Here is a 16,595-nt window from a genome sequence, read left to right as displayed (position 1 = left end):
CTATCTCCTTCTCTATTTTTAAGGGGTTTATATATTTTAGTAAGAATTTAATATAGTTTTATAAAGTATACTAAGGAAGGTAATAATCTTATAGTGCTATTAGCTAGTATATTAAAAGAGGGAATAAGTAATATTATACTTATAGTAGGAGAGTTAGGTACCTAGATTTTAAAAAATAGGATATTAAATAGGGTAGTAACTATACTACTAGTAAATAAGATTTAGTATTTTAAGATATAAGATATAAGGCTCTTTACTCTTTTTCTATTATTTTCTATTATCTTTCTATTCTAGTGGCTTCTATATACATTTATAATATAAAAAGCTATCCTTATTTAACCTAAAGCTACGCTAGCGCTAATAGGGAGGGCGGCAGCCCTCTTAGGTTGCCCCCTTATATAAAGGGGTAATATAAGCGGGCTACCGCCCTCCCTACTAGCGCTAGCGTAGGTTTAGGCTAAATAAAGTATAGCTCTTTGTATTATAAATATATATAGAAGCTACTAGAATAGAAAGATAATATAAAATAATAAAAAGAGAGTAAGGGAGCCTTATATCTTATATCTTAAAATGCTAAATCTTATTTGCTGGCAGCGTGGCCACTACCCTATTTAATATTTTATTCTTTAAGATCTAGGCACCTAACTCTCCTACTATAAGCGTAATATTACTTATCCCCTCTCTTAATATACTAGCTAGCAGCACTATAAGATTACTACCTCCCTTAGTATACCTTACAGAACTATATTAAATTCTCTTTAAAATATATAGACCCCTTAAAAATAGAGAGGAAGACGACTAAATATTAATATACTAACTTAATAGCGCTTTATTGCCTAGGTTAAGCTTAATTACTTTTACTAACGGAAGCCGTTTAAAGAGATTATATTTCTAGAGGATGTCTCTATCTATAAGCGTTCTCTATATAAAGCATTTAAAAAGAAAAGCTATTTCCGTTATATTGCAATAGAGAAGCCCCTTATTACACCTAAATAATAAGAGGCCCGGCTAAAATAGGCCTATTCTTACCTAGAATGGACTCCTAAAATATAGGCGGCGGTAATTTAGACAGATAATGCTTCTATTTAAACCGGTAGAGGCTAGATTTTTATTACTAGATACGCTAAGGAGAAATATAATATTAATTGCTATATCCCTAAATTTAGGGGGTATTTAAGCTAGATAATTTATAGTAGCATCTCCTATGGGAATAAGGGGCCTTTAGTTGTTTTTAAAAAAGACTAGTGTCACGGATTCCGGCCTGGCGGCCCTTAGCGAGCCTTGGCACCCCACAGTATATAGAGTGCTGGTCCCTTCGCACCTCTTTGCACCTTTGTGCAATATCCTGTCGTGTACCATAGTCAATGCTACGACGTTCACAGAGCCTCCTGACCTCGTTCCGTGACAACTAGTTAATTAAGCTTAGCTATAAGAAGAAGATAATAAATGGCAACGTATATTGTACGTATATATGCCCTAATATTAAGGCTTTTATATAGGAGTTATGGCAAACACTATGACACCAGCCTATTCTTATAGAGGATAATGCCTTAATTTACTTAGTAAAAGTAACCCGCCTAGCCTAGGAGCAGAATAGCATGGTTATAATAGAATGGCCGGCAAATTCTCCAGATTTAAACCCTACCAAGAATATTTAGAGGCTGCTAAAGGGGAGAATATAACGTAGATTTCCTATAATAAAAGAGGAGGTTAGGAGGTACGTAGAGGAGGAATGGGAGAAGCTCAAACCTAAAGACTTTGAGAAGTATACTGGCAATATGAGGGAGCGCTGCCTTGCTGTAATTGCTGCAAATGGGGTTCCTACAGAATACTGAATAAGCACTGTTTTTAATGTGGCAATGTGGCAATGTAAGCACTAGCAGAAAGCGCTTGCAGTGAGGGCGGCAGCCCGCTCATGTTTACCCCTTGTATGTGTAACTTACGAGTCCAGCCGCGCGAGCTCCCCGAAAGCTGGTTATTCTTACCCTAAACGGCGTTCTTAGTAGGATTGGTGATATTTTATGCGTTCAAAATGTCAACCATCATGGTTGCCTATTATGAGCTTATGAATGTGATGATTAAGAGCTTGCAAGTACGTTGGTTTCATGCGGGAGAATATCTCAGAGTAATCCTACGCGGTCTATGTGGCGCTACACTACTTTTGCTGGAGAAATCCATACACCGCCTCTTTGCATCTTGTTGTAAGTGCCTGTTAATCCCGGCAGAAGTTTATGCTTTTTAAAGTAATAAGCGCGACCATTTTAACTTATTTCTATCTATTTTAGTTATAGTTATATACAGAAAGGGTATAGGTGCACGCATTTTAATTGGCACGATCAATAAGCACTTATATCGAGATGTAAAGAGGCGATGTAGGCCTTCCTTCCGCCGGTGTTGGAAGAGGAGGCAAGCCTCTAGAACTTGATAGTGTGCACGGGTCACTTTGTAGATGGCTTCTCTGGTGTTAGCGAGCTCCATAGTGTCCTCCTAGCGCTGCACACCCACTTCCTCGCTAGCGATCTAACAATGGATTTGCAGGGTGATAATGTAAAATCGGTCCGAATCTGACCGTTCCATTTCCAATCGAACTTCAGGCTTCCGAATCCATGGTGCGAAGTTCTTAGTGCTGACTCGTTCCTGGGTGAGATCCCGAAGAGTCGTGACGCTCGAGCCACAGCTCCGACCTGGTTTCGCGATATCCGAATGTGCGTTTAAGCCAGTAAGCGATTCTAACCTATTTGTTATGCATAACTTGTTGAGATTTGCTTATGGATCTTAAGCACTAAGAGCCTTCGGAGGTGTGCCTGAACGGAGTACCGATAGATCGTTGTCGTCATTTTTGCTTACAGAAATGCCATTCTGCAAGCAAGAATATTGCTTAACAGCCCTAGCAATGCAGGGTCGGCACCACGAATAGGATCACAAGGTTGCCGGGGATTCGGGGGGCGTGGTCTTTATCCGTAATAGGTGCAATGTCTCAGTCTCTAGAGAGCCTATATGGTGGGTTATGAGCACACGAACATGCCCTTGCTTTCAGGAACTAGGACCATTTACGTACCTTTCAACATATGAACTTGAGACGCTGCCGCCGCCACCTTTCAACAATTTCAAAATATATACTCCCGGATTCTTGAAGTAAAGCCTTTCGACAACGACAATGGAACTCTCAAAATCTAAGAGAGGAACTAGCGAGCCTATCGCCGTAATCGGCTCGGCATGCCGTTTCCCGGGAGAATCCAATTCACCGTCGAAGTTGTGGAAGCTCCTTCGGCAGCCCCGGGATGTGCTGAAGGAGATACCGGAGAACAGGTTCAGCGTCAACGGCTTCTACCATCCTAATAATATGCACCATGGCACGTCGAATGTGCGGCATTCGTACGTGCTGGATGAAGATATACGCCTATTCGATGCACAGTTCTTCGGGATTAAGCCCGTTGAGGCTAACTCGATTGACCCTCAGCAGAGGCTGCTCATGGAGACTGTTTACGAGGGCATTGAGGCAGCTGGACTAACCGTCAAGCAACTCCAAGGCTCACAGACGGCTGTGTACGTGGGCCTTATGTCCAATGATTACGCAGATATGCTTGGAAATGATCAGGAAAACTTCCCAACATACTTTGCAACTGGAACAGCGAGATCGATAGTATCGAACCGTGTTTCGTATTTCTTTGACTGGCACGGCCCTTCAATGACGATTGATACCGCCTGCTCGTCGAGCTTAGTCGCCGTGCACCAGGCTGTTCAGGTGCTGCGCTCTGGAGATGGAACAGACATCGCGGTCGCCACCGGGACGAATCTTTTGCTTAATCCTGACCAGTACATCGCGGAGTCGAAGCTAAAAATGCTAAGTCCCGAGGGCCGCAGCAGGATGTGGGACGAGAAGGCCAACGGTTACGCCCGAGGAGATGGGATTGCAGTCGTCGTACTGAAGAGGCTGTCGCAAGCTATCCAGGACGGCGACCACATCGAGTGCCTGATCCGCGAGACTCAGATTAACCAAGATGGGAAGACTAAGGGCATCACGATGCCGAGCGCGACGGCACAGACAGCCCTAATCCGAGCGACATACGAGAAGGCTGGACTGGACATCTCCAAAGCGAGCGACAGGCCACAATTCTTTGAAGCGCACGGAACCGGCACGCCAGCCGGCGACCCCATCGAAGCGGAAGCCATCCACACGGCCTTTTTTGGCAACGATCTAGATGTTGAGCGGGCCGATGCCGACCCGCTGTACGTCGGGTCGATTAAAACGGTGATTGGCCACACAGAGGGCACGGCTGGCCTCGCTGCCCTTCTCAAAGCTAGCCTTGCCCTGCAGCACCGCACCATTCCACCCAATCGCCTCTTCGAAACGCTCAACCCCAAAGTAAAGCCGTTCTACCGCCATTTGAAGATTCTCACCGAGGAGAAGCCATGGCCCAGCCTTGCACCTGGCGCTGTGCCGCGTGTGAGCGTCAACAGCTTCGGTTTCGGTGGCGCAAATGCCCACGCTATCCTCGAGGCTTACGAACCCGCGCCCGTCCAGCAGGATGCCCCGAATGCTCCTGTCTATGCTCCGGTGAACTTTTCAGCTGCCTCAGAATCCGCATTAAGAGCAATCCTCGGCCAATATGCCGATTTCCTCGCTGAGAACGGCTCTGTCAGCATACGTGACCTTACCTGGACGCTCGACACTCGTCGCTCGACACTTACATCGCGCACGTCAGTGTACGGCGCCACAGCATCAGAACTTTCCCAGAGGCTGAGAGCAATGGCCGACGTGGAAACGAAAGTCCTTATCCCAGTACCGCCCAAGTCATTACCCTCCAAACCCAGACTTCTCGGTATCTTCACCGGCCAAGGTGCACAATGGGCACGCATGGGTGCTGAGCTCCTGGCTACTTCCCCCACTGTTGTATCTATCCTCGATCGCCTTGAGCAGAGCCTCGCAGAGCTGCCGGATGGCCCATCCTGGTCCATCAAGGACGAGATTCTCGCCGTTGGGGAAGCGTCCCGTGTCAATGAGGCTGCGATTAGCCAGCCGCTATGCACAGCTGTGCAAGTCATTTTAGTGGATTTGCTCCGTAGTGCTGGGATTGAGTTTGAAGCCGTTGTCGGCCACTCGTCTGGTGAGATGGGCGCTGCATATGCTGCTGGCTACCTATCCGCCAGCGATGCCATTCGGATAGCCTACTACCGTGGCTATCATTTACATCTTGCGCAGGGGCCTAAAGGCGAGAGAGGCGCCATGATGGCTGTCGGAACCTCCTTTAATGATGCGCAGGAACTGTGTGACCTGCGTGCATTTAAGGGCCACATCAGCATCGCCGCCAGTAATTCATCTGCAAGCGTTACGCTGTCTGGCGACTTGGATGCTATCGAGTGGGCGAAGGATGTACTTGACGATGAGAAGAAGTTCGCACGTCTACTAAAGGTTGACAAAGCCTACCATTCGCATCATATGCTTGCTTGTTCCGACGCGTACAGCAAGTCTCTCACAGCTTGCAAGATCAAAGTATTGCGACCACCGCGTAATGGCACCACCTGGATTTCAAGCGTGTATGGTGAAGATGCAGTAGAATATCGCCATAAATTAAATAATGAGTACTGGATCAATAACATGGCTAGCCCTGTCTTGTTTTCGCAAGCTGTAGAATTCGCTGCGGCTGAAAGGGGACCTTTTGACGCTGCCATTGAGTGCGGGCCCCACCCTGCACTGAAAGGGCCAGCGTTACAAGTTATTCAAGAATTTCTCGGCGATCAAGTCCCCTACACTGGTCTCTTAAGCCGAGGCAAAAACGACAATGAGGCTTTTGCGGAAGGCCTCGGTTTTCTCTGGCAGGCGCTGGGTGAGCTTGCGGTTGACTACCAGTCTCTGGATACGTTTATCACTGGGCCGGGCGTCTCTGCTCCTCAGATACTGCCAAACCTCCCACTGTACGCTTGGGACCACGAGCGCATCTTCTGGCATGAGTCGCGCCAGTATGCAGCAAATCGCACAAAAACGGATCCATCGCATGAGCTCCTTGGCACCAAATGTCCGGATGGCACGGAGCAACAGCAGCGCTGGAGAAATATGTTACGGCCACAGGAGATCCCTTGGCTGGCTGGTCATCAGATTCAAGGCCAGATGGTATTTCCGGCCGCAGGGTATGTTTCTGCTGCGCTGGAAGCCGTGAAACTCGCCACCCGAGGACAGTCGATAACAACGATTGAAATTGAAGACTTTGTCATTGGGCAGGCAATTACCTTCAACGACGAGTACGCTAGTGTTGAGACACAGGTTACGCTCACCGATATAGTTACCAGTCACGACTTGTGGTCTGCCACTTTCTCCTTCTACTCTGCCTCTACCAAGCATGCCTTGGGCATGGACCTTAATGCGTCGGGAAAGATCTCCGTTATTCTGGGGGAGGCTAATGAGGATGTCCTTCCACCTAACCCTGGTCCTGAGTTTAATATGATCGACATTGATCCTGAACGCTTCTACGAGTCATTGAGCAAGCTTGGCTTCGGCTATACTGGTCCTTTTAAAGCTTTGGGTTCTCTACATAGGAGAATGGGAATCGCAACAGGAACCATCAGAAATCCTACTAGCACCGACCCCGCATACAACCTACTATTGCATCCTGCGACGTTTGATAATGCGATTCAGTCCATCATCCTAGCTTACTGCTACCCTAATGATGGTAGGCTATGGTCAGTCCACTTACCTACCGGCATAAAGAAGATCAGGATAAACCCTCTTCTCTGCGAAACCAGCGCCGGAAAGGAAGTCTTGCTCTGCTTCAGGTCTACTATTACAAGCGAAAGATCAACTGAGATCGAAGGAGACGTCGATATCTATGACGAGCAAGGAGTAAACGCACTTATGCAACTCGAGGGTATGCATACCAAGCCGCTTGCGCATGCAACTGCGACGAACGACTCTCCCCTTTTCTTGGAGACTATATGGGACATTGCAGCACCAAGTAGAGAACTTGCGGCCACCCATAGACCTGACTTGCAAAGTCAAGCTGAGCTGTGTTTTGACATCGAGCGGGTGGCTTTTTACTATCTACGTCATCTAGATGACGTTGCCACGAGGGTTGATCGCGAGAAGGCGGAGCAGCACCACAAGATCTTTTTCGAATACATTGATCACTCCGTCGCCAGCGTTAAGAGCGGCATAGCGCAGTTCGCTAAGCGCGAATGGATGTACGACACCTATGAGCAGGTACAGGCCATTGTCAGAAAATATCCCGAAAGTATTGATATGAAGCTGATGCACGCTGTGGGGGAACACTTGGTTCCTGTGGTCCGTGGTGAAACTACCATGCTTGAATACATGCGGGAGGGCAATATTCTCAACGACTTCTATGTCCATGCTGTGGGCTTCAATGAATATACGGAGAGCTTGGCTCAGCAAGTCACCCAATTCGGTCATAGGTACCCACACATGAATGTCCTTGAAATTGGCGCAGGCACCGGTGGCGCTACAAAGCGTATTTTCAAGAAGTTGGGTAAGAAGTTCGGGTCGTACACTTATACCGATATCTCCACGGGCTTTTTTGAAAAGGCAAAGGAGGTCTTTGAGGAATTTGAATCGAAGATGACATTCAAGGCTCTGAATATTGAGAAAGATCCCATTGAGCAGGGTTTCGCAGAACACTCTTACGATCTTATTGTCGCCTCGCTTGTACTCCACGCTACGCACGAAATGGAAGTCACAATGCGTAATGTCCGAAGCTTGCTCAAGCCCGGCGGGTACCTCATCATGCTAGAGTTGGGCGACTACATAGAAATGCGTACTGGCCTTATTTTCGGATGTCTCTCTGGCTGGTGGATGGGATACAACGACGGGCGCAAGCTATCCCCATGCATGCCAGAGGAGGACTGGGATGTCCGCATGAAGAAGGTCGGATTTTCCGGGGTAGATGCCATTGTGCCTCGTCAATCGGACCTTCCCATATCGCTAGCCGTTATCACAAGTCAAGCCGTGGATGATCACGTTAATTTCCTTCGCGAACCATTGGCGCCAGGCTCCTTGGAAACTGTGGGATCGCATCTAACTATTGTTGGGGGCAGCACAACCGGAGTCGCTCGACTCGTTGATGCTACGGCAAATAAGCTGAAGCATTTTTACACGTATATCACTCGGGTCAGGTCGCTTTCTGAGCTCAACACAATCGAGGTTCCCTTCATGGGCACTGTTCTTTGTCTGACGGATCTAGACAAGCCTTTTCTGCAAGATTTGAAAGCGGAGGATCTGAAAGGTGCTCAACAGCTATTTAAGCAATCCAGGACCTGTTTGTGGGTTACAAAAGGCTCTAGAGACGATGATCCGTACCAGAACATGTCTGTTGGGCTTGGAAGAGTAGTAAAGCTGGAAATGACCCACCTGCGACTACAGTCCCTTGATTTCGACTCTACAAGTGAGCCGACAGCTGATATAATAGCCACGAAGCTTCTACAATTTGAAGTTACCGAGCTTTGGGAGCAGAAAGGAGAGGCTAAGAACTTACTCTGGTCAGTGGAGTTTGAAATTGCGTTTGAGAAAGGCAATTTCGTGATCCCGCGCTTAGTGACAAGCCCAGCCCGCAACGGTCGATACAACTCTAGCAGGCGTTTAATCACAAGAGACATGGACCCCAAATCGAATACTCTCGGTCTTAGATGGTCTGGTAAAGCATATGAAGTTTTTGAGGAAGCACCAGAGAGCTTAGGTACTGCTTTTGATGGAAGAGTCGAGTTACAAGTCAGCCACTCCACCCTTGAAGCCATTCGAGTCACTAGGACCGACTACGCATACCTTGTGCTTGGCACAAATCTCCGCACTAAAGAGCAAGTATTTGCGCTTGTTTCGGAAAGGCATTCCGTTGTCAAAGTGTTTGATTCGTGGACAGTCCCTTATAACCTGGCTAAGGATGATGCTCTCCGCCTCATGCCGGCTGTCCAAAACCACTTGATGGCTCTTGCTACCATTGCCGACTTTTCCAGTGGCGAGACATTGATTTTATTTGAGCCTAAGAAAGAATTTGCTGACTTATTGTCACGGCTCGCGACCGAGAAAGGGATCCGAGTGGTAAATGTGACAACTAGAACCGATGTTAAAGGCAGCAATTGGGTCTCCATGCACCCTAACGCGCCCAGACGGGTCATACAATCTGCGCTGCCTAGGGTTGCCTCATGCTTGATTATATGCTCGACTCAGAATGGCCTAGCTGCAAATGTGCTGGCGTGCCTGCCTCCTAACTGCAAAATCCAAGGAACGGACTTCTTTACCTCTAAGGCACCGAAGTTGGACTCTTTCTCATCTATGGCATTCATTCCATCAACTCTTCGCTCCGCCTTTGTTCGCGCGTATCATGACGCTAAAGATTTTGGCAGTACTCTATCCGTGATTGCCGCTTCTGATATTGCTCTTGACAACCAGCCTACTGCAGAGACAACATTATTTAGCTGGGCCTCGACTGATACGGTGCCTGTTCGAGTTACACCAATTGATGCGGGTCCGCTTTTCTCGCCAGAGAAGACTTATTGGTTGGTGGGCCTAACTGGTGGTCTTGGTCTTTCTCTCTGTGAGTGGATGGTCAAACGTGGTGCGAAGCACGTTGTTCTCACAAGCCGCAACCCCAAAGTGGATCCAAGGTGGGAAGAGCATATGAAAGCCCAGGGCGCAGTTGTCAAGATTTATTCAAATGACATCACCAATCGGGAATCTGTCAGAGCGGTATATAAGACGATCTGCGACAATTTACCACCAATTGGCGGCATAGCTCAAGGTGCAATGGTCCTTGCAGATACCATGTTCGTCGACTTGGACTTCGAGCGCGTTCAGAAAGTAGTTGGACCTAAGGTTAAAGGCTCCATGCATTTGGAAGAACTTTTTGCCAATACTAGGCTCGAATTCTTCGTTTTCTTCTCGTCAATGGCTTATGTGACAGGAAATCAAGGTCAGTCCGTATACGCTGCTGCTAATGCTTACATGACTGCTCTCGCTGCTCAGCGAAGAAAGCGAGGCCTTGCCGGCTCAGCGATCAACATCGGCACTATCATCGGTAACGGCTATGTCACCCGGCAATTGACTACAGCTCAACAAGAGTACCTGACACATATGGGCAATGTATTCATGTCGGAGCAGGATTTCCACGAAATTTTCGCTGAGGCCGTTGTCGCGGGCCGAGAAACCGCAACCGACACCCCCGAGATTATGACTGGATTGCGCTTGGCCCACATGGACGATGCTGACAAAGTAACGTGGTTCTATAATCCAAAGTTCTCCCACTGTGTTCTTTGGCCTGAGGCGCAAGGAGCCAAGGCCGCGATGTCAAAGCAGAACGTAACTGTGAGGGCGCAACTGCTTCTCGCCGCTACTATAGATGAAGTGAAAGAAGTCATTGAAGGTAAGACAGCAATATTAAGTTCACTATGAGTGTTGTGCTTACCCGAATCCAGACTGCTTTGTCGCCAAATTAAAATCATCTCTACAAATTGATCCTTCCGTCTCTATACTCCACATGGATGCGGAGGAGCTAGGCTTGGACTCTCTTGTAGCTGTTGATATACGAAGCTGGTTCATCAAGGAACTGAATGTTGAAATGCCTGTTCTAAAAATACTGGGCGGCTTTACTGTGGCAGAACTCGTCGCGGCAGCTCAAGAAAAACTTCCTGAATCTTTTGTCCCCAACCTTGGGAAGGAAATAGATCCAACGCTTAAGGCTGCAGCTAGAACGTCAGTGGAAGACACAACAGCGGTCCCGGAGAAGAAACCCGCCACCACTAATGAGAGAGACTTCACGGTCTATGAGGAAGATGAGGAAGATGAGGAAGACGCAGTAGATGCCTCACCGCCAAATCTCGCTAGTATCGACGAGTCGACGAAGCTTGCCAATCGCCGATACCAACCCTCTACTTCCGAATATCTTTCGGCAAAATTCAACTCCACCATGTCAAAACCTAAAGGGGTAGTCTTCAGTACAACCCCAATGACTCCTTCAAGTGAAGTGGAATCAATCGCCAAATCAAAAGGGAGCAGCTCCGATAGTCCATTTGACTCTGACTCAGAGAATGATTCGCTCCGTAAATCAATGTTTTCCACCGCCACTTCGCTATCGATGATGGATGAGTATTTCTCGAAGGACGATGCAGTTCTCGAGAGAGTGGTGCCAATGTCATTTGGCCAAGCCAGGTTCTGGTTTCTTAAATTCTATCTCGACAACCAAACCACCTTCAATATTACCACTTCTATTCGGATGGATGGCCACCTAAATGTCGAGAATTTTGCTGCAGCCGTGCGGGCTGTGGGAAGGCGCCATGAAGCTCTACGCACTACCTTTTTCACAGGCAAAAATAATCAGCCTATGCAAGGTGTACTCAGGGAGCCTGTACTTCACTTGGAGTATAAGCGTATTCGCGGAGAAGAAGAAATAGCCGTTGAGTATGCTAGGATCAAGAATCATCACTACAATATCGGCCGTGGCGAGACAATGAAGATCGCCCTGTTGTCTTTATCGGAGAAGCTGCACCAGCTTATCATCGGTTATCATCACATCAATATGGATGGTATAAGCCTCGAAGTTATTATCGGCGACTTGCAGAAGTTCTACTACAGGCAGCCTCTGGCCCCCGTGGCCGTTCAATATCCCGAATTCTCTCAAATCCAGCACAAGGAGCATTCCACTGGACAGTGGGACAACGAGATTGCGTTCTGGAAGTCTGAGTTCGCGGATATTCCAGCTCCGTTACCGATACTGCCGATGTCAGCGAGAACGGTTCGCTCGTCCCTCACGAAGTATGCAAGCAACACCGTGAAGTTCAAGATAGACTCAGCCGTATCTACGCAGATCCAAAATGCTTGCAATAGGACAAAGACTAGCCCGTTCAATTTCTATCTTGCGGCATTCAAGGCTCTACTTTACCGACATGTTGGCGACGAGCAAACTGATATATGCATTGGTATGGCGGATGGTGGCCGAAACAGCGAACTTGTTTCTGAGAGTGTTGGGTTCTTTCTCAATCTTCTCCCACTTCGCTTCAAGTTACAGCCCTTGCAGACGTTCAACGAAGCACTCAAAGAGGCTCGCTCGAGAGTTGTTGCAGCGCTAGCAAACAGCAAGGTACCGTTCGATGTTCTTCTGAACGAGGTCAATGCGCCCAGAGCGCCCACTCACAACCCGTTGTTCCAAGCTTTCATCAACTACAGACAGGGCGTTCAAGACAAGCGGAAATATTGTGGCTGCGAGAGCGAAGCTGACCAGTTTGACGGCAGCCAGACCGCCTACGATATCAGTATCGATATCCTCGCAAATCCAGGCGCGGAGAGCGTAGTTTACTTTGCTGGACAAAGCGAATTGTATACTCAAGCTGACGTGGAGATCCTTGCACAAAGTTACCATAACCTGCTCAAGGCTTTTGCTAAGAATCCAGCTTCACGGCTTGGTCGGCCTCCGCTCTATGACCCTGAAGCCACTCAAAAAGCGCTGGGTCTCGGTAGAGGGCCAGCGCTGGCTGGAACCTGGCCAGAAACATTAGTGCACCGTGTTGATGATATGGTCAAGGCTCATGGCTTGAAAGTCGCCTTAAAGAGCCCTCAGGGTAGGCTCACGTATGATCAGATGGCCGAGCGCGTCAACGCTATGGCGTCAGCGCTGAAATCTAATGGCCTAAGTAAAGGTGCGCGGATTGGTGTCTTCCAGGACCCTACCACAGATTTTTTCTGCTCTTTGCTTGCAATACTTCGAATTGGAGCGATCTTCCTTCCCTTGGAACCTCGTTTGACAACTCCTAGACTAGCAGTCATGGTCGAAGATAGTGAGCTGGATGCCATTGTTTATGATAAAGCAAATCAAAAAGACTTGGCTGCTCTGGGTTCCAGGTTCAAGAAGATCAATGTTTCCCTTGTTTTGGCCAAGAGCTCTGCAGTGGTCCCGAATCATGCCGAGCCTGAGGCAACCGCAGTCATCTTGTACACTAGTGGCTCTACCGGTAAGCCGAAAGGTATACTGTTAAGCCACGCCTCTTGGTGCAACCAGATACAGTCATCATCGCAAGTGTGGCATGTCAACGCCGGAACAGGAGTCCACCTTCAACATAGTGCATGGAGTTTTGATATTTCAATTTCTCAGACATTTGTGGCGTTAGCAAATGGGGCCTCCCTGTTTATTGTGCCAAAGAATAAACGAGGAGACTCTCTTGCAATATCGAAGATCATAGTCTCGGAGGAGGTAAATTATGTACAGGCCACACCCTCGGAACTAGTTAGCTGGCTTCATTATGCAGATACCGCTGCTTTACGAGGCTCCAAGTGGCAGTTTGCCATGAGCGGAGGGGAGGGGATGACGCCGGCTTTAATTCATGAGTTCAGGAAGCTTGCTAAGAAGGATCTCAGGCTCGTCAATGCCTACGGGCCCGCAGAGATAGCACTTGCCATTGGCAGTGCCGAGGTCAACTACGAGGCAGAAGACAGCACTGACCAACCTTTCCGGCTCTTCCCAAATTATTGTGTTTATATTTTCGACGCCGAAATGAAGCCAGTGCCTCCTGGGATCCCTGGAGAAATATGCATTGGCGGTGCTGGTGTTGCCCAGGGCTATTTGAATAACGACGCTTTGAACGAAGAACGCTTCTTAGCTGATGATTTTGCACCGGCCGAGTACATTTCAAAGAACTGGGTGAAGATGCATAGGAGTGGTGATTGTGGCCGCCTCTCCGCTGATGGTGGCGTGATTCTCGAGGGTAGAGTAGGCGGCGATACTCAGATCAAGCTCCGAGGGATCCGGATCGACCTCAGAGACATTGAATCATCCATTATCCAACAAGCGAACAGCGCCATAAGGGAGGGGGTAGTTTCAGTCCGCACTTCTGGTGAGGCCGAGTACCTGGTCGCTCATGTTGTTATGTCTATCAATTTCGATGGTAACCGTGAGGTATTACTAGAGAGACTACGAACTTCCTTACCGCTTCCGCAGTACATGCAACCTGCGACAATCATACCGTTGGAACGTCTACCGACAAATTACTCCGGCAAGATCGATCGTAAAGCTATTGCAAACCTGCCGTTGCCCCCAACAACGAAAGAGAATGTTCGACTTCCTCAACCAACGAAAGCTCCTGGGACAAAGCTCAAGGAGATCTGGCAGCAAGTTCTAGGCGATGAGATTACTTCGCTCCACCAAATCGATTCGGAGTCAGATTTCTTCCATGTCGGAGGGAGCTCTTTAGCTCTTGTTAAAGTGCAAGCGCTGGTAAAAACTGCCTTTAATGTGGAAATACCTTTGGTACATCTTTTTGAGAACTCTACTTTGGGCGAAATGGCTAGAAAGATCGATCCGACAAGCAGCAATTCTGTCCAAGTTGAGACTGCCCCTGTCAACATCCCTACGGCCACGGTACTCGAGACAGTGCCAACAGCGCCGGTTATTTCCGCCAGTCAAATTGATTGGGAACGGGAGACAGCTTTGACAGACGACCTATACGACCTCGAAATCAACCCGACGCCGAAAGACCAGGGCTTACCGTTCAAAACAGTCGTCATTACTGGCGCAAGCGGGTTTCTCGGCAAAGCGCTCATCCGCCGCATGATCGAGGACACGCACATCGATAAGGTTCATGCTATCGCTCTTCGCCGACGGAAATCGGATCTACCCGCTATATTCTCCGATCCTAAGGTCGAGTTGCATTTAGGCGATCTCAACAGCCCACGTCTTGGTCTTTCTGAGGCAAAGGCCCAAGAGATCTTTGCTGAAACGGATGCCGTGATCCACAACGGCGCCGACGTCTCCTTCCTAAAAACTTATCGTACCCTTTCAAAGACAAACGTTGGCAGCACTCGTGAACTTGTCAAGCTCTGCCTTCCTCACCGCGTCCCAATTCACTTTGTTTCTTCGGCCAGCGTCGCACATCTTTCCGGCAAGGCTGCCTTCGGCGAAGAATCTGTCGCTGCTTTTGAACCACCCCAAGATGGTGTGGACGGCTATACAGCTACCAAGTGGGCTAGTGAGCGCTTTTTGGAACTCGTGAGCGAAAAATTCTCCGTCCCGATCTGGATACATCGCCCAAGCAGTATCACTGGTGACGACGCGCCGACGCTCGATCTCATGACTAACATGCTCAGCTTTTCCAAAAAGATGCGCAAGGTGCCTACTTCACCAACTTGGCGGGGGACGCTAGACTTTGTATCCGTTGAACGAGTAGCCAGTGAGATTCTTGATGAAGTCAAGAATGACAGTGCGCAGCCAAGCGGGATGGTGAAGTATGTGCACGAGAGCGGAGATCTGGAGATTGCGATTGACGATATGGGAGGCTCGCTGGAACGGGAAACGGGCGAGACGTTCGAAACTGTAAGCCTCGAGAATTGGACAAAAGCGGCTGTAGCTGAAGGCTTGGATGAGCTTGTTGCGGCATATTTGAGTAGCGCGTCGGAACAACTGATTATGTTTCCGAAGCTATTGAAGGCGACTATAAGGCCGAAAATGGAGATAGGGTCGCGGAGTTTAAGACATTCAGCATCATCAACGTTTTCGTTGAAGGGGGTGGTAGATAGATGGTTTTTTGCGCGATAGGTAGATTGCTTTGGGTTCAGTTTTGCTGCGTTGCTTTCAGTTTTTTTTCACTTGACTTCACTCGTTTAAAGCTAGATTTCACTCGTTTTAAAGTAGATTTCATTGTAATAAGAAGAGGCTCTGAGTAAGAGATATCTATAGCATTATATTATTTAGAAGTGAACCTTCAAACCGGAAAAGTAACAGTCCGACGTCCAAGCGGGCTTAGACCGCCCAGGCCACGCGCGCTTAGGCCAAATCTTAACGTTGCCACCAAAGATAAGCCCCTTTCTCGGAAAAGTTAGCAAAATTCTATATACGGCTTAGTTAATGCCTAGAAATACCTAGTACGCCTTAACATAAGATAGGGCGCGGAGTTAGACTTACTCTAAAAGTATAAGATAATATATCGCATTTTATGTATTTTCCAAGAAAAAATATACGTTTGGTCCTTTTTCTAGTACTTAACGGACTATTACAATAGAACCTAGCGCCAGGTTTCCAAAGGCATGTAATTACCAGTAAAATTAGCTTAAAGCTTCTTCAAGACTAAAAAGTAACCGTCCAGTAACCGTCCGGTAACAGTCCAATAAAGGTCTAGATATAGTCTTAAGGGGTACTACCAGGAATTTGGCCTTATCTACTAAATTTTCTAAGAAAATTTTAAAAGCGGGCATGCGCCGTAAGCACGAATTTTTTAACGTAGTAGATACTAAGTCTTATTATAAATTCTAAATACGCACTTATAATTTATCGGAAAAAATAAGAGAAAAAACCATAAAAAAGTTTTATCGTTCTATTACGCTAATTAAGATCATTATTATCCCAAGGCCAAAATTCCCCTTTAAGTTCTCAGTATTTCCAAGCAATTTAGTAATTACTCTTATATACCTCCACCTTTAAACCTTTTTAATACACGAAAACTTCGTTAAAACCCAGCAATTTTCCTTAATATTCAGCTCTTGCCCTTACAACATCCTCGGTATTAATTATTTAACGTTTTAACTAAGCTTTTAATACTATTTCCATCCATTTTATACGCCTACTCTACTTAGAGCTCTTATTAACCGTAAAAAAGTCCTCCTAAAAAGCAGT

The 16,595-nt window shown here is 47.5% G+C and overlaps 1 protein-coding gene across 1 annotated transcript; it reads left to right on the top strand.

Moving 5' to 3' along the window:
• Positions 1-3,157: 3,157 nt before the first annotated feature.
• On the top strand, positions 3,158-15,660 carry pks-nrps1 (polyketide synthetase; the record flags this gene model as incomplete). The annotated part of the gene is made up of 3 exons (XM_067645261.1): positions 3,158-3,653; positions 3,723-10,364; positions 10,417-15,660. 3 exons carry the CDS (start codon positions 3,158-3,160, stop codon positions 15,519-15,521), a joined length of 12,243 nt encoding a protein of 4,080 aa, XP_067508690.1. The 3' UTR covers positions 15,522-15,660.
• Positions 15,661-16,595: the final 935 nt, after the last annotated feature.

Source organism: Cenococcum geophilum (assembly GCF_001692895.1).
Source record: "Cenococcum geophilum 1.58 unplaced genomic scaffold K441scaffold_4, whole genome shotgun sequence".
Lineage (NCBI taxonomy): Eukaryota > Fungi > Ascomycota > Dothideomycetes > Gloniales > Gloniaceae > Cenococcum > Cenococcum geophilum.
Note: the sequence above shows the minus strand (reverse complement) of the source record. Positions and strands in the feature narration are given on the sequence as shown.